This window comes from Natator depressus, chromosome 4 (genome assembly GCF_965152275.1).
Source record: "Natator depressus isolate rNatDep1 chromosome 4, rNatDep2.hap1, whole genome shotgun sequence".
Taxonomy (NCBI): domain Eukaryota; kingdom Metazoa; phylum Chordata; order Testudines; family Cheloniidae; genus Natator; species Natator depressus.
In genome coordinates, this window is record NC_134237.1 from 38,475,419 (window position 1) to 38,493,691 (window position 18,273).

The 18,273-nt window shown below is 39.1% G+C and overlaps 1 protein-coding gene across 2 annotated transcripts in view; it reads left to right on the top strand.

Annotated features, from left to right (window-relative positions):
* LOC141986359 (bifunctional heparan sulfate N-deacetylase/N-sulfotransferase 3) overlaps positions 1 to 18,273 on the top strand; it is a 110,416-nt gene that overhangs the window by 75,372 nt on the left and 16,771 nt on the right. For both annotated transcript variants that reach the window (XM_074950790.1, XM_074950789.1), the window contains exons 7-10: positions 10,039 to 10,221; positions 12,584 to 12,680; positions 13,559 to 13,682; positions 15,760 to 15,934. In XM_074950790.1, coding sequence (XP_074806891.1) covers positions 10,039 to 10,221; positions 12,584 to 12,680; positions 13,559 to 13,682; positions 15,760 to 15,934 — 579 coding nt within the window. The remainder of the gene's footprint in view (positions 1 to 10,038; positions 10,222 to 12,583; positions 12,681 to 13,558; positions 13,683 to 15,759; positions 15,935 to 18,273) is intronic.

Sequence of the window (18,273 nt, forward strand, 5' to 3'; positions counted from 1 at the left end):
AAAACAGGCTACCATGAGAGCATCAAACCTGTCCTTTACTCTCTATGCTGGCTTCCCATAGAATATCAGTTCAAGTTCAAGTTCTCAGTCATTATCTTCAAGACACTCCATGGACTGGGTTTAGGATAGCTGAAAGACAACCTAAAGCTCTGGGATGAAAACAGATGTCAATAACTTCGATTCTCTGGCACAATGGAGCTCTCTACAATAAGAATAAAGTTAGTCTGTGCAGGAGAACTTCTAAGAGGCCGGTCCAAGACTGTGGAATGAACTTCCACAAGAACCAAGGACCATTACAGATCTCTCCACTTTCTGTTTCAATTGCAAGGCATATTTCTTTGACTTTGCCATCTCTGACATATAGCAACATGTATATTAAAAAAAAAAATCCCTAAACCGAAACAAGATAGTCCACTTCTCACCTTGGGGAGAAGATAAGAGAACAAACACAGGAAGGATGTGTATTCACATTGCTTAATGAACTACTGGAAGATGTTCAGATACTTTCGTGATGAGCATAGTATAAGAACCTATAAAGAACATTATAGAGGAGTTGTATTTTCTGTAATAAAATATATGGGCTTCTGTGCTGCCTAGAGCAACTGTTGTCTGGTTAAGTCCCCAAATTAATGCAGGGCCCCAATGAGCAATTCAGCATTTGCTTGTATAAAGGGACTGATGGTGACTACAGAGTGGCAGAGAAATGTGTTCCATAGCGCTCATTTGTCTCTGGGCCTGCAATACCATCAGCTTCCCTGCTCGATTTCATGATGTAACTGAGTGTTAGCTCCCCCATGCATAGTGGCCAGGAGTATCAGTTCAGTGATTTGTAAAATAAGTCATGGTTTATTTGGATTAATTTGATTCCAAAGTAGCTATTATTGACTTCTGTTTGTATCCCAGTAATGAGAGGGTATGGTAACAGAGATGTTTCAAAGTGTTTAGTACACATTAGTAAGTTTATACATTAGGATGTGCGGTGGAATATACTCATCCAAACAGATAAATTGACTGTGGGTCTAGTTTTGCCCTATTGAAGTTAATGGGAGTTTTGTCATTGTCTTCAGTAGAGCTGGAACATATGTGAATATTCATTATGCTTTAAGATATTGGGATGCCTAAGGAATAGACTGCAGAATAATACTGAAAATATTGTAATTACATTATATAAGCAGTAGTATAGCCTAATCTGGAATACTGTTTGCCGTACATGTCACTCTATCTCAAAAAAGGATGTTGCAGAATTAGAAGCAGATAAGAGAATGGTGACAAGAATGACCATGGTCATGGAAAGAATCTAATTTGAAGAGAGATTGGAATGTTTGGGCTGTTTATCTAAGAAAGGAGATGAATAAAAGGGAACCTGATAAAAGTATATAAAATAATGAATTGTCTAGAAAGGTAGATCAGAAGGTTCTGTTTTCCCTGTCTCATGACACAACAACAAGGGGCTATTCAATTAAATTAAAAGGTGGAAAATTCAAAAATGATAAAAGGAAATAAATATTCTAAAATACAAGTCATTTATTAGGCCCAAAAGTTCTTAATATAAAACTATACAGCTCAACAAGGACAAAATTCAGCAAAGTAGTGAATGTTCTCATTTCTCATTGATGTCAGTGATAGTTGAGGGTTCTCAGTGCTTTCCAGAAAGCATTCTGCACCTGGCAGGATTGACACTAAAATAACTACTTACACAGTAATTCAAACTGTTGTGGCTGGATACCACACAGGAGGTTTGTCATCCCACAAGATGTCCATCAGCCCTTACTGAGGAAATCATGGCTCAGGAAATCCTTTTAAATCCCACCCCTACCCTACCCCCAAAAAAGTGTAACACATGCACTAATATGCACTTCATCAAAAGACATTAAATGTCTCTGGATCTAAGGGAGGAAGGAAAATGCACCATGGAAAGGCACCCCAGTGAAAGCACTGAAGTGGTAACATCCCTACATTGAAAATAATGTATTGCACATATGGGTTCTGTCTATGGGTACAGCACAACTGACGCAAGAAGCGAGATTGTCACAATGGTTTAAGCCCCACACCTGATTCACCCTAAAATAACTATAATTTGCTGTGCACTGAACTCTAAGTATTATTTTCCTTCGTTGTCCACCTTTCCCATGTTATAGTAAGTAGAACTATTATTAAGCTAATTGACTTGCAACAAGGGAGAAATTACAATCTTTAGCACAGAAAATGAGAATGTGTATTAGAGCCAGTGGATCCTGCTATTTCTTAATGTGGGCCTTGTGAATAGTTAGACTTTGGAACTACTGAAGCAGATATAAAAGTAAAGGCACTCAGGGTCAGATCCTCCAGTCCATTAACTGCTTTGTGCAATACCTGTAAGCTAGATTTTACCTATTACGCACTGCCCACATTGCCCCAGAAGGAGCATTGAGATGCAGGTGCCTTCCAGAGCTCTCTGAAGTGCCTGGGGCAATACACTTCCTACAACACCCCTTTATGGAACAGTCTGCTCTCTGCATGTTGATTCTACTCTACATGCTAGTCCCACTCCACAGGGTGGTGTGGAAGAAGGCTGGGCTATAGCCTCACCTCTTCCCCATCCCTTCCTGTCCATTTTGGAATCCCTTGTGCTTCCAATAATGCTTATGGCAGCATTTCTGAGCTCCCATGAGTTTAGGAACAGAAATTCTTCTTGGACCCAAACTGGGAAACTGCAACAGAGGAGTGAAGTGACTTACCCAAGGTCACAGAAGTAATATATGATAACGCTCAATATAAAACTCGGATTTCCTGACTCTGAGTCCAGTTCTTCATCCACTAGACCAGATATGTAATTGTATTATTTTAATAAATGTTCCAGGATTCTAGTAGGTTTTGTGGAGAAAATACATTCTACTGTGTAAGTTAAATTAAACCAATTGGATCTATATCTTTACCAATAGACAAGTCTATGGCAGTTGCGAGACAATACTGTACTACTTTTGCCACAGAGCTCAAAAAGGAATGCCTCTTAGCCAATTTAAAAATATATATATTCAAGTGGAGACTGCAGCCTAATTCATTATTCTGTCATTTTGTGAGTCCAATAAAGCAAGAACAGCTGCTAGAGTCTCTGAGTACCTGAAACTGAACTCTTCTGAGAAATATGGAGACAATATCAGAACTGAAAACACAGTGTACACAATGCAAAATTAATTGGAAAATAGGTGTCCTGAGAGTTAGACATACCCTTGTGGCCTGTAAACATTTGTTCAACAGCTAAAATAACAGCAATATATTAAACTTGTAATGCATCTGCTTCTAGTACCTAACAGAGATAGACGAATTAATCATCAATCATATTTTTTAAAGTGCTGAATTTACTGTATTGAATTATAAACCCTTAATTCTGTCCTGGTATATTGGTGCACAACATATTACATGAATTTGAGGTCAAAATTGTGCCCATGACAAAAATATGTAAGTGAATGGTTTAACAATAAGAAAATGAGTCAATTAAAGTTGAATTGCTCAAAGTTAGTTTGCCTTAGTCAGTTTTAATATGACAGCAGTGCCTAATCCAGGAGAAATGTGTACCTATCAGCCTTTTCTCTTATGGCTAATCTGGTCCCATGTCCAAAATGTAAAAACATTGACAACTTTATTATACAGTTTTCTTGCTCTTTATTCCTGTGTTATTACCACATCCAACAGTCCTGTGTGTAACTAACTCCCACTGAAGTCAATGGGAGTTATTTGTGCATACATATTGCAGGAAGAATAGTGGGGCCTAAACTAGACCTATGCAAAATATTTGTATCAAAATTTGAATATGCTCAAATTGAGATTGAGGTTTGGTATGTTTTACAGACCTGAGAGGAGGATGTTCGCACAGTAGGAAAATCCACAAACTCAACTCCAGTATCCCTACCCAAGCCAGCCAGACTCTCTCTCCTTCTCTCCCTATCAGTTATTCACAATAATTGAACAAGCCCCAGGACCCACCCTACTTATCATAGTAAACTTCTCCTCTATTCCAGTGTTCCTTGGTGTGGTCCCCTCTTCTTTCTGAAGGGAGAGGATGCTTGAGGCAAGAAAATGGAAACAAGGCACAGAAGGATAAGGGCGTACTCATACATACATCCCTAAAAACAACAACAGTGAGGGGTCCCCAAGGTTTGTTGAATGCAAAGCAGAATGCCATGTAGAAAGGGGACTCCTTTTCTTTCTCAGAAAAATTCCTGCCTATATGAATGTTGTGGAATCTCAACTAAGAATTTCCTCACTTTCTCATTGTTAATAGGTACAACAATTTTGTTTTTTATTGATATTTATTAAAATGTCTACTTTAAAATAAAGTTTCTCTTTCTCTGGACGCATTTTATGTAAATTATTTGTCAAATATATATTGTTCTTGGCACATAAATTAGATCATTTCAGTTCATCTTTTTCTTGCATGTGTCATTTAATAGTTGAGACCCAATCACGAGCTAAATGATCATTATTGACCTACAAGCTGTTGCACCCAGCTGGGAAGAACTGTTGTAACAAAGTCATTTCCATCACAATAAGCAATGCAGAATTGCATTCAAAAAGATAAAAGCTATTATCTTTGGGATGCTTGTCCTGTTTCCCTTCATTTCTTCAGCACCAACCAGAAGCCAAAAGGAACTTCTGATCAGGTACCTCGAGGGTTTGGAGGGAGACAAGAACAGAGAGAGCACTTTTGCCACTCTTATTCTGTGGACGAAAGAAAATGAAGATGCTGACAAGAAGCTGAAAGGAGCTGATTATACAGCTACCCAGAGGGCTCTGTGAGGAAATAGAACAGAGGAGGGCACCTTTGCCACTATGATTCAGAGAGGGGTGGGAGCAAGAAAGGAGTTGCTGCCCAGAGGCCATGTTTAGTCCCAAACTATCATTTTAAAGATAGTCTCTATTCAGTTTCAGTCCCCTTATGAAGGATATGAAATCCCATGGAGAGTGTGCAGTGAAGTGCAACCAAGATGATAGTTTCTTTATGAGGAAAGGCTAAGAAGGGTGAACCTGCTTGTATTGAAATACAGACAATGCTGAGATGCCATAAGAGGGCTTGAAGATAGAATAGACTAAAACAGGATGTTTTCACTGCAGGACACAGACTAAAATGCAGGCAGGTTAGAGTAAAGAGGAATTCATTCAGAGCTGGTTCACTTTAAAGATGGGGATGGTGAAATATATGAAGCTTCATTTATATCTCATGGGATTGCTCAGAGGTGCAAGAGTATTGGGGCAGGATAATAGCACAGATTATGTGAGTTGCTGGATTTAGCCTCCCTAAAACTCACATGCATTACAGTTAGGTCTCCCAGTTAGTGGTGTGGCTTTTCGAGAGAATAGATTTAACAACAACATATTTGCTAACACAGTAATTATTACCTAGGATGGAAAAAGAAAGCATTCCTTTTTGTTAAAACTTGCTACAGTAGAGTTTGGGGCATTGTGGTAATGGGAAAAAATAATTCAACAGAATAAAACTCAAGAAAGAAAACAAAAAATAATCCGTGCCCAGGAATAGAAGTCAGGGGGCATAAGAAGCCTCCTTTGCCTTGGTTCTCCACATTGCCAGCACCTTGCACAGGTGTGTGGGAAGGCAGGAGTGGGAAATAGGCAGAGTCTTGGCTCTGCTCTGCAACGCGCCAGCCTGTGCAGTTGAGCCAGTGTGAAAGGAAATGTAAGCTACCGAAAGGGCTGGTGCTCATCAGGGGGAGCAGGGACCAGATTGTGACTCTCCAAGTGGCCACAAGGGTGCTGTAGATCACCCTCAGAGAATTACTCCAATGTAGAAGAAAGTTCCCTGGCAGGCACAGAGTTGGCATATCTGGCTCTGGTTCTCCTCTCCTAGAACCCCCTGGTGCATGATGCAGATCAGGTTTGTTCCCAGGGAAATAAGTGTTGCCAAAACACTGCTACACTCCAGCTATTCATGGTTGCCAGAATGGCCTACAGGGGCCTTTTGTAGATGGACATAGACTCAGGCAACCCACATGCTGATCTGACCTGTGCAGGGGGCTGCACTGACACTTAACAAGCTCCAATGTAGGGGAGGGGCAATTGCCACCCCTTACTTCCAGTTCTGTGCAGCACTCAGGTCAGATGGGTCTTGAGCCCTAGGTCACTAATTTTTCAATGTAGCACAAGATGGAGCCATTATTTTACATTTTCACAAATACTTATGGGTAGGGCCCTACCAAATTCAATCATTTTGGTCAATTGCATGGTCAGAGGATTTTAAAAATCATAAATTTCATGATTTCAGGTATTTAAACCTGAAATTTCACAGCGTTGTAACTGTAGGGGTCCTGACCAGTGGTGAGCTGGAGCCGGTTCACACCGGTTCGCGTGAACCGGTTGTTAAATTTTGAAGCCGGTTTAGAACCGGTTGTCAAAGGGGTGGGCAAACGGTGGCCCGCGGGCCACATACAGCCAGTGGGACCATCCTTTCCGAGCTCTCGGCTGGGGAAGCTCCCCTGAGAATTTTTACTCACCCAGCAGCACCCCAGGCCTTCGGCTGCACTTCGGCAGCGGGTCCTTCACTTGCTCCGGGCCTTCGGCAGCACTGTGGCAGCAGGTCCTTCTGTGCCGCCAAAGACCCGGGGCGACTGAAGGAACCGGTTCTTCAGCTTCTGGCAGCTCATCGCTGGTCCTGACCCAAAGAGAGTTGCGGGGTCGCGGTGCTGCTGTGCCTGCTTCTGTGATGCTGCTGGCAGTGGTGGAGCCTTCAGAGCTGGGCAGCCAGAAAGTGGCAGTGGCTGACCGGGAGCCCAGCTGTGAGGGCAGCACAGATGTAAGGATGGCATAGTATGGGTTTGCCTCCCTTACTTCTGCACTGCTACACGAGGAGCTGGGCCCTCAGTCAGCAGCTGCCACTCTCCAGCCACCCAGCTCTGAAAGCAGCACAGAAGTAAGGGTGGCAATACTGCGACCCCCCTAAAATAACCTTGTGACCCCCCCCGCAACTTCCTTTTATATGAGGACCCACAGTTTGAGAAACACTGGTCTCCCCCATGAAATCTGTATAGTATAAGGTAAAAGCACACAAAAGACCAGATTTCACAGGGGGGAGACCACATTTGGTGGTCTATGACACGTTTTTCATGGCTATGAATTTGGTACGGCCCTACTTATGGGCCTTATTCAACAGTCAGTGGGACTGGCAGTGACTTTAATAGCTGCTTGCATGAAGAATATCTATAAATGTGGAGGACACTAGTGTTTAAATTTTCCCTGACAGAAAATATCAGGTAATTTGTAATATGTTAGCTTTAGTATAGAAGTAAAGAAGACACCTTCTGTCATATAAAGATGTCGTATATATCATGGATTTGGTAACAATAAATATGGCTTTCTGTAAAGTTTTAGTTATCTGAGTTTTAAACTGGTATTTGATCATCTCTCTTTTGTTGTAAATATTTACTCTCAAAGTATTTATAGTGTAAGAATGGCAGCAAAACTCAAATTGACATCGCTGTTGACATTTTTCCCCCTCATTGACAGTGCTTCATATATTGAAGATGATTTATTATGATCTATTCAGCCCATTTTTTTAACCTCCACTCTATAACATTCTTAAAATTATAGTGATATTCCCTTCAGGGAAAGAATAATACATATTTTCCCTGAACTAATAACCTTTTCAAGTTCTCTTCCTTTTTTCTGCCAGTGCAGTGCTGAAGTTGTTGACAGGTAAGGAATTGCCAGGAGATGAACTGACATTATAAATGTCACAGGTCAGTACAGGTGTAGGAAAGAGAGAAGCTGCCAAGAAAGCAAGCAGTATTTTTGTGGAAACATTCCAACTATATCTTTGTTGAGCACATCAGTCCTGTTTTTGGTCTGCTCATGCTTTCAGAACTAAAAATAGTAAAGGACATTTGAAAAGGTTACACATTTGGCAAAACTATGTATTATGCCTTGCCTAAGGGAATATTGCCATCTATTTCAAAATGTTACTGTCCTAGCTTAAAAAGGAAATTGTGTGCTAATAAATTCTCTCTCAGCGTATCTCCTTATCCTTCTGAAGTAGTACAAAATGAAACCCCAGGCTTGAGTCACAAGGCAAGAGGTGTCACCAAATGATACTTATTAAACAAATGTTCTGTGAAACAATACATTCAATTATTGCAAATGTTGCATAATGTTCAGGTAGAATTACAAAACTAGAAATGTTAAGCTTTAAAAATGTTGTGTATCTGACAAAGCTGCAGTGCTTTAAAATACTTTGAGACCAAAACAATACAAGGTCAGCTTCTTACACTGTAGACCACTGTATCTCCCTCCCCCTCCCCTTTTGTTTCTTTAAGATTTGAATTCCTTCACACAAAGCAATAACATTAGTTTCTGAAGTGGTTTTTAAGTCATTCACAGGATATGTCGTTTGTTAAAAGGAGGGCTAGTTGCAAGTTTCATTGTCAATAGAACAGAAATGAATCTACAAGCAGGATTAGAAGAGTTTTTGAAACACTTAAATTTCTCATAGAAGCAAGGCAGTAGAATGTGGCTTTGCACTGGTTTCTCAAAAAATAATGGGTGGGAATTTCACTCTAAGGGGCAGGGAATTGCAAGTTATTCTGTGAGCACAAGGCAGAAACAGTGAAAAACGATTTTTCATATTGTGAAAATGAAATATTTTGCAAATTGAGTTCTGATTTTGCATCCCTTACATGAATACTCCTAGTGAGCCCTAGCCTTTGTATGTCTGTATATTTATACTGTGCTCATCAACATGGTATTCGGCCACCCAATATTGCACCTCCTATTCATGAGTGCAACTCCTGTAGGCCTCAGTTGAGGGACTGCATCTATGTATGGGCTTGATCTTGTAACCCCTTACCCACATGAGTAGTCTTTACTCAGACAATCCCACAGGGGTGTCTCCTAAGGATGTGATCCTATAAGATTATGGGTGCTTCCTATGAGAAATTCCTGTGGAATCTTGTGGACTAGAGCACCCTCTGTTCCTTCTGGGCTCTGAGAACACTGCTGAGTCTAATGACCTCAGCTCAGAATACTCATCTGAGTAACAGCTGCATGATCAAGCCTTAGGAAAGCAAAGTACAAGCAAATTCATCAGCTCTTAAGAAATCGAGCACAATTTTTCATTACAAATATTTCATACAAAATTATTTGAAAATGTTCTGATTTGCTGCAAATTTTCTGATTCTCCTGCCCTCCCCCCCCCATTTCTAATTTGACTGTGTGCTCATTGTTTGAGGAAATCTTTAATAAGCAGTTGGACATTGTCAAAGGATTTACTACATCGAATAATTGTTTTTGAGAATTTAGGCCAGTTAATTAGACTGTCTGCCCTCACAGAGCTCACAATTTCCAAAACTATCAGTCTCTTATTTTTACATAACACCATTGGTATGGTAAAGTGCTTTACAGGCACATAGGAAGAGGAGTTCTCTACCTTAATAATGTACAGCTTAAATAATAACATTTGGATCACAGTATTTATAACACTAGAGGTCTGATATCCTGTTGTTCTCTAAGTACACCCTCTTCCTTTAAAATAACATCCAGATTTTTTGTTTCTAGCCCCTGCTGCTTGTATATTTCACATTAAGAGGAACATGTGCTATTTTTGCAATGCCGCTCCTGTGCCCATCTGCACTGCTATAATAAAGATGCTGTGAATATTATACAATTTGGTAAAAGTATGGACCACATTCTCACACTGAATAGTGCCATACTCCATAAATAGTCCCTTTGATTTCAGTAAGTCCACTTGGGGAGAAAAATTCTGTTTAGTGAGACTGGTGGTAGACTCTCTTCCTATGTGAACAAAACCACTGGCGGTTCTAAATAGAAGTAGTGTTCAAAAACAAACTTCCTTTGGCTGCACTGCCATCTAGTGACACAATAAAAAAAACATGTTTCAGAGTAGCAGCCGTGTTAGTCTGTATCTGCAAAAAGAACAGGAGTACTTGTGGCACCTTAGAGATTAACAAATTTATTAGAGCATCAGCTTTCGTGGGCAACAGCCCACTTCATCAGATGCATAGCAAACATGTACTTCATTTTATTTTATTTTTAAAGATCAGCATCTTCATGACCCATTTGTCCAACTATGGGAATGACCGCCTGGGGTTGTATACCTTTGTGAATCTAGCCAACTTTGTTCAGAGCTGGACCAACCTGAAACTGCAAACTCTGCCTCCAGTCCAGCTGGCTCACAAGTACTTTGAGCTCTTTCCTGAGCAGAAGGACCCTCTCTGGCAGGTAGGATTGTAAAAGAAGAGATGAACAGAGAATATTTTTGTCTTACTTGTTTGTGAAGAATTTTGTTTTAACTTCCCATCAAACAAAATGGTGATACTTAATAGTTTCATAAATCACCTTATCTTAAAGATTAAGGTAATTGTTTTCTCCTGTCATTAACAGATTGTCTTAATGTGCATCTAAAAAGAGAGGACAATTTAAATATGTTAGGAATTTGTTTCTCATTTTATTGCTGACTGCACCTGATATTTACAAATACAGTAAAGACTATTGTGTAATTCCTCCCATATCTTGGATTATTTTGTAACTAACAGGAATGAAGCAATTTAAACAGTTTAAAAATAATTGATATTTTGCCATTAAGAAAATTGTATCTCTTGCCATGTGCAGTAGCAGAGGAGTATATCCTACTAACTGGAGAGAGGATTAAGGCTCACTGGTGCCTAGACACTAATATGACTGGCATACTAGAAATAGATTAAAAAAGTAATTCACAAAAAGGGTGGGAACTGGCCAAGGAAGAAATTTACCAATACTGGGCCTAATTTATTGATGGAATCAACTCCATTGATTTAATTATTCTTTACTTAAAAGTGAGGAAACTGAAAATATCAGGATGTGACTACCAGCTTATGCTGCAGTCTGCATTGACCCTGGAACGGACACATATTCAGTGAATCACCTAATCATTACACCACGGTCACTGAAGATACAGAGAAACAACTGTTGGAACTAGTGAACATGGCAGCACTGCTTGTGCACAAAATCAGCGACAGTTCAGTTCTTCCAGTGGAATATTTTTCTTAAGTGTTGAACTAATCTTAAGCTGCCCAAATATTGTCGAAAATTGTCTCTGAATATTCATTCTGACAAAGAAATTCACTTTCAGTGTGATCCTACCTCTTTTTGGTTGGCTTTGCACAAATATTCCTAAGGACAAGCTTTACAAAAGCAATTATCCTCAAAAAGCACAATTTAAACTTAAACACGCAAATGCTTTCCAATAGCAGATAATTTTGAATTATATGCCTAATCATTAATTGTGAGTGTCAAATTTAAAATTTAATACTTTAATACACAGCTTGAAATTCACACTGCTGTTATTTAGTTAAATAAAACATTTACTCAGAGAAGAAAAACAATGCCTTGTGACTTATGTAACAACTGAGCATGAATTTCAAAAATTTGCAATGTACTGTACCTGAATGACCTGCAGATTTAGATTTATTGAAAAAATTGCAAATAATTTTGAATAAAAAGTACTGACAGTGTTGCAGTTTGTTTGCATACAATTCTTATGAATATAACTAAGTTTCTTACTTCTGCTTTAAAACATTTGCACTAAATTGTAGCTGCCAGTATATACAGTGTTCCTATTCATTTTACAACAAATTATATTACCAGCATATTTGTTAGTTTTGCTGGTGTAATCAAGAAGATTCTTTTGTTTGTTTTTGAAAGCCTAAAAGAAGTCTGATTTCCCCTTCTTATCCGGTATATATTGCTAAGCCACAGAACTAAGACCGATCTACATATGCAAGCAGTATTGGGACTTCTCCTTTATTTAGTGACAGCACTAGGTGCCACCTCATGCCCATATATGAAACTGGTAGCAAAATGAACTGGTATGAAAGTCTTTTTGCATGCTATTACACACCTGCATATTTTTTACTTTGAAGAGTGTGGTAGGCTGAGCATGCACTCTTCATGCCAGTTGGAGATGCACAGAAAAGTCTGGATACCTACTTGTGAATGCAGAGGATCAAAACAAAGTTTTAAAGCTGTAATCAGCCATTCATTCATTTTAAAAACTGCAGCCTATCTTAGGGTTGTAGCTGTTATATAAGGGTAAAAGAGAATTCATTGGCAATTAGAGAACCTCATTAGTGATTTAAGTACAATTCCATTTTAATGCAAGTGATCAAATTGCTCATTTTGAATGCTCATTTTACATCTAAAGTACAATGGATCAGATTCACCCTGGGCATAATTCCACTGAATTCAAGCACCAGGAATGATTTGTCTGTTTGTTTTGAAGCTTGGATGGTTATATTCATAGAAGGAGATCACAGTGAAAACATTTTTTTGAATACAGTTCCTTGAATGTTCCTCTTTACACAGAGATGAATTCAGAGCACTGGTCTCTGTTACATTGTAGATCTGGAGTAAATCCATTTACACCACTGTAAGCGAGATCAGAATTTGTCACATAGCATATTGGTATCCATAATAAAGAAGCAGATAACATTTCCTACTACGATTTCTTGTGGACTGATAGTTCCTGGAGATTTATGTATGTAGGGCAAAAACTGAACAAATAATTACAGATAAAATTCTCAGATATTGCTTTTGTCCCACTTAGAATCCCTGTGATGACAAGCGGCACAGAGATATCTGGTCTAAAGAAAAAACCTGTGATCGATTACCAAAATTCCTGGTTATAGGACCTCAGAAAACTGGTGAGAGTTTACTGCATTTTAATGAGTCTAATGATATGCAAATTCAAATTATTCCAAAGAGCATTAGTTTTAATCACTCAGAGGTCTGTATAAACCTTGATTATCTGATAGCACTTTTTATTTTCTGACATATCCAAGTTTAGTAAAATAATGTAAATGATAAAAGTAGATGTTACACAAACAATGTAGATGTAGTGGAGAGTGTTAGATTTTTCGTAAGGTTTAACTGAGAAATGATGTGATTAACATTCTGATAAACAGATCAAGTGGTGACTGAGTGATTGACACGGTTTTATCAGAGCTGAGGGAGGAAAGGACAGTAATTTTTCAAAACATGTATACAGTCCCATGGCCCCCAAGCTTCAACCTGTCCTACAGGAAAAGTGTGTCTTGTTTACAGCAACTCAATGTTATTCAGTGGAATTTACACTGCAAGTCAGGAAATCCCTACAGGACAGATAGAATTGTAAGGCTGCAGGGTTTATTCATTAAATTTATAGTTGCTTCTCTTTGTGATCAGAAAATAGCACATTTTTTATCTACTCCCTTTCATATGCCAATCACCTACTGTTAAGATATCTAAGAAGAGGGCTGGAATTTAAGTCAATCTTTTTTGTGACAACCTCAGCACAGATACAATAATTTTTAAAAACATTAATAGGTGTATCATCAACAGTGATGCATCCTGTATTCAGTATTAATTGTACACATTTCTTTAAATGTTTTTGGTTAAGAATTATAGGACCAGGATTTCAGCTGGTGTAAATCAGCATAGAATCATTAAATTCAATGGAGCTAGGCTGGTTTACACCAGGTGAGGATCTGGCCTACAGAATATATATGCTTTGTTAACCTTTGGACTTTCATCCCATTTTCAGGTACCACAGCTTTGTATTTGTTCCTGATTATGCATCCTTCCATCATTAGTAACTCCCCCAGCCCAAAAACCTTTGAGGAGGTACAGTTCTTTAATAGAAATAACTACCACAGGGGGATTGATTGGTAAGATGGGTTATTAGTATAAATATAAAAGTTTATGTACTGTGCACAATACAAAAATGGCATTACACTTTGTAATGTGTGTCTACACATTTTGAAAATTACTACTACTACCCTTCTAATATGATATTTAAATGCACATAAATTATGGTAACCTCAGTCAAAAACACAGTAAATGCCTAAGATGTTTACTCTCCCTCTAATGCAGCATATAAAGAGATATCTGTTCTCAACTTGAGGCAATACTAAGTAATCTTAATGAAAATTACATGTATGTCTCAGGATGTTAATATACTTAGAATGTGCGAATAAGAGAAAAAGGAAAGCAATGTTTGTTTCTTAATTATACATCTCTTTAGGGGTGAGATTCTCATACATTTCTCAGGCAGGTACTCTGTTTCCTATTTACACATGATTTTGAAGCTATGACAAAAGTAATATTGTAAATTGAGTATAAGATAGCATGATTAATATTTCAGGTTGAATATCTAATTTCTAAAATACTGAAAAGAGAAATCTAATTAAAATTTCAGCTACAAGCAGTTTGTTCTTGGCTTTAAATGTTAAATAGAAATTTGCCTGTCAGTCGAAGGGGAGAAATGCTTTTTAAAAGTATTTTCAAGGATCAGATAACAAGAAAAATGTTCAGCAGTCAGTAAGGTAGTAAATGGGGATAAGTGAAGAGAAAAGGCTCATCATTCCCCATGGTTTACCCAAGAAGTTACGAAAGATCTCGACAAAGATACATTTGGTTGGTCTTGCTTTCAAAAAGTGCTTCAGAGTAAAATGTTCAAAGACCAGTAATACAGCGCATTAAGCAGGGAGCACCAATAAAAGATTCTGGATACTTAGTCTTGTTTCTTTACTCTCTGGTGTCAGGGAAAAGTTATTGCCTTAGACTTTGTATTCATCCATAAAATTAGTAGCGCAAAGGCTGTTATATGTTCCAAGTGGAGAAAATTCACATACAGTTTCTTTTAAGGTGTATGGTTTTCATAGAGTTATAATTGTTGCTGCAGATTCTTATTACAAAGTTCAGTGGGTCAGCGTTCATTACTGACTGTGAGAAGTCAGTCTGATGGGTGGGAAGTAGCTAACAGCTAACTGATAACATCTGCTGACTATCCACCAATCGCGCAGACTCTTAGCTATTTTTATGAAACGGCTTTTTTATATTTATGTCAGGTGAAATTCACCCCCTTGCAGAGGGCCAACACAAGATCTGTGCAGTGGGGTAAATTTTAACCATTACAGTCAATCCACTCTAAAGAGGTTACTATATATAGTATTTGAAATTGTTAACACAACAAGAGGTCAAAAGAAAAACACAAAGACGCAAATTTGTAAATTCTCTTTGCCCCCCTAAATAACAGTAAAAACTGGTATGTTGGTTGTGGATAGTCAAGTCTAATGATAATATGACAGGTTGCTGGCAACTAACTAGAACCACATAAATGGAGGGGGGGCAGGGAAGCTCAGAACTAAACAAACTAAAAAACAGCCTGCTTTGTTTCCACGAAACTGTGATACATAGAATAGTAATTCAGAGGTGCCTTCACCACTTGGAGGACTCTTGCCTGAAGAGGTAGTGAGATTTTCTTGCTAGGTTTTTAAGTAACATCTTCATGTTAACAAACTCTTGCCAGATTTGATAACAGGAACCCTGATTCTGAATATTATTTTCTTATGATATTCTGCTATGGTGTAACTGAAATGCCATCCTGTGCTGTAATAGGAATAATAAAGCAATTTTTTTATAAATAGCAGAGGGCCAAATTCAGAAGTTTTTATTTTTACTCAGTCTTTACTATTGACTTTGAGAGTTTTGCCTGAGTAAGAAATGAGTGACTTCAGGAACTGGCCCACTAATTTAAAGAGGATAAATTGTTTATTATACCTATAACACTTTCTTCTCACTACAAAAAACAAGGCCTTTTATTTTTGAATGTTTTTACTTGACAATGACTGTCTGTTATTTTTGTGGATTATTCTCTAATATATTTAACATATGCACCCACCTTCCTTGCTTTAGCGTATGCAGGACTTTTGAGTAATTCTGAGGACAGTGTTCCTTTTCTAGGTATATGGATTTCTTCCCTATACCATCCAATGTCACCACCGACTTTCTCTTTGAAAAAAGTGCCAACTACTTCCATTCTGAGGAAGCTCCCAAACGAGTTGCTTCCCTGATCCCTAAGGCCAAGATCATCACCATTCTCATCGACCCATCAGATCGGGCATACTCCTGGTATCAGGTAGGGACTTTGAAAAATACAGGCAGGTTCTAGTTGAATATGTATAAAACAGTTTTATCTGGGATCCTCTCAATATATTGTGATCAAATATTGAAAACCAAAGCATTTATTTAAAAACCCGTTCATCACCCAACAATTACCTATGAGTACAGAAAAACCTTCCTGTACATATAAACTTGATAATCCATTCTTTTAAAATATATAAACACTGAAGGCCATATTTTTCAGAACTCTGGCTGTAATATGTGATGCAAAGAAAGTGCTTGCATGAATAACTGCATGTAAAGAACATGCATTTACGCAATTAATTGTGCATCTGAGTGCCATGCATGTGAACAGTTGCCCAATTTGTGCTTCCAAATATGAGCTATGTACATGCAATTACTCACGGTCTCAGTTTTTTGCAGACACAGAATAAGGCCTGAATTTTGAGTAAGGTTAACTTTTTAAACATTTGTTAAACTGACCGTAGTAAAGGAACATATGTTGGGCCCTACCAAATTCATGGTCCATTTTGGTCAATTTCACTGTCATAGGATTTTGAAAATCATAAATTTCATGATTTCAGCTATTTAAATCTGAAGTTTCATGGTGTTGTAATTGAAAGAATCCTGACCCAAAAAGGAGTTGTGGGGAGGTCACAAGGCTATTGTATGCGGGGTTGCAATACTGCTACCCTTATTTCTGCGCTGCTGGTGATGGCAGCGCTGCCTTCAGAGCTGGGCAGCTGGAGAGCGGCGACTGCTGGCCAGGAGCCCAGCTCTGAAGACAGAACTGCTGCCAGCAGCAGCGCAGACAGTAAGGAGGGCATGGCATGGTGCTGCCACCCTTACTTCTGTGCTGCCGCCTGCAGAGCTGAGCTCTCAGTCAGTAACCGCTACTCTCTGGTCCCCCAGCTCTGAAGGCAGCAGAACAGAAGTAAGACTGGCATGGTATGGTATTGCCACCTTTACTTCTGTGCTGCTGCTGGTGGGGTGCTGCCTTCACAGCTGGGCACCTGGCCAACAGCTGCCACTCTCCAGCTGCCCAGCTCTGAAGGCAGCGCAGAAGTAAGGGTGGCAATACTGTGACCCCCTTAAAATAACCTTGTGACCCCCCTGCAACTCACTTTTGGGTCAGGACCCCCAATTTTATAAATGTTGGTCTCCCCCATGAAATCTGTATAGTATAAGGCAGTGTTTCCCAAACTTGGGCGCGGGCCGAGGGACTTACTGGCTGCCGCTTCCCGCAGCCCCCGTTGGCCGGGCACAGCGAACCGCGGCCAGTGGGAGCCACAATCGGCCGAACCTGCGGATGTGGCAGGTAAACAAACTGGCCCGGCCCACCAGGGGCTTTCCCTGAACAAGCGGCGTCCCAAGTTTGGGAAACACTGGTATTAGGTAAAAGCACACAAACGATCAGATTTCATGCTCCATGATACATTTTTCATGACCATGAATTTGGTAGGGCCCTAAACATGTGGTAACAAATGGGCGTACATTGTAACCAAATTGATATACTCATCAGGCTTGAATGCATAACAGTTGTACATCTCAGACTGATAAAGAAATTAAAACACAAAACAGACTCAGAACCATTTCATCATCCACTGGAAAAAAATTACTCTAGTAGCAGTTGAAATAAAACTTGCAACTTAAATCCAATATCAGTACCAAATATTTTTTTTTACTTACACACAATAAAGCTTACTACTCTGTTTTACCTCAGAGTTCAGTCAATACTACTGAAGTACCATTCTTGCTGCCATTCTCTTTGGCATCATAACAAACAAGCAAGCCAGGTTAATGTTGAAGGGGAACTTTGAATATCTTAAATTCAAATAAAGAAAAGGGGTACTTGTGGCACCTTAGAGACTAACAAATTTATTTGAGCATAAGCTTTCGTGAGCTACAGCTCACTTCATCCGATGCCTTCAGTGGCAAATACAGTGGGGAGATTTATATACAGAGAACATGAAACAATGGGTGTTACCATACACACTGTAACGAGAGTGATCAGGTAAGGTGAGCTATTACCAGCAGGAGGGCGGGGGGAGGAAACCTTTTGTAGTGATAATCAAGGTGGGCCATTTCCAGCAGTTGACAAGAACGTCTGAGGAACAGTGGGGGGTGGGGAGGAAAATAAACATGGGGAAATAGTTTTACTTTGTGGAATGACACATCCATTCACAGTCTTTATTCAAGCCTAAGTTAGTTGTATCCAGTTTGAAAATTAATTCCAATTCAGCAGTCTCTCGTTGGAGTCTGTTTCTGAAGTTTTTTTGTTTAAGAATTGCAACTTTTAGGTCTGTAATAGAGTGACCAAAGAGATTGACGTGTTCTCCGACTGGTTTTTGAATG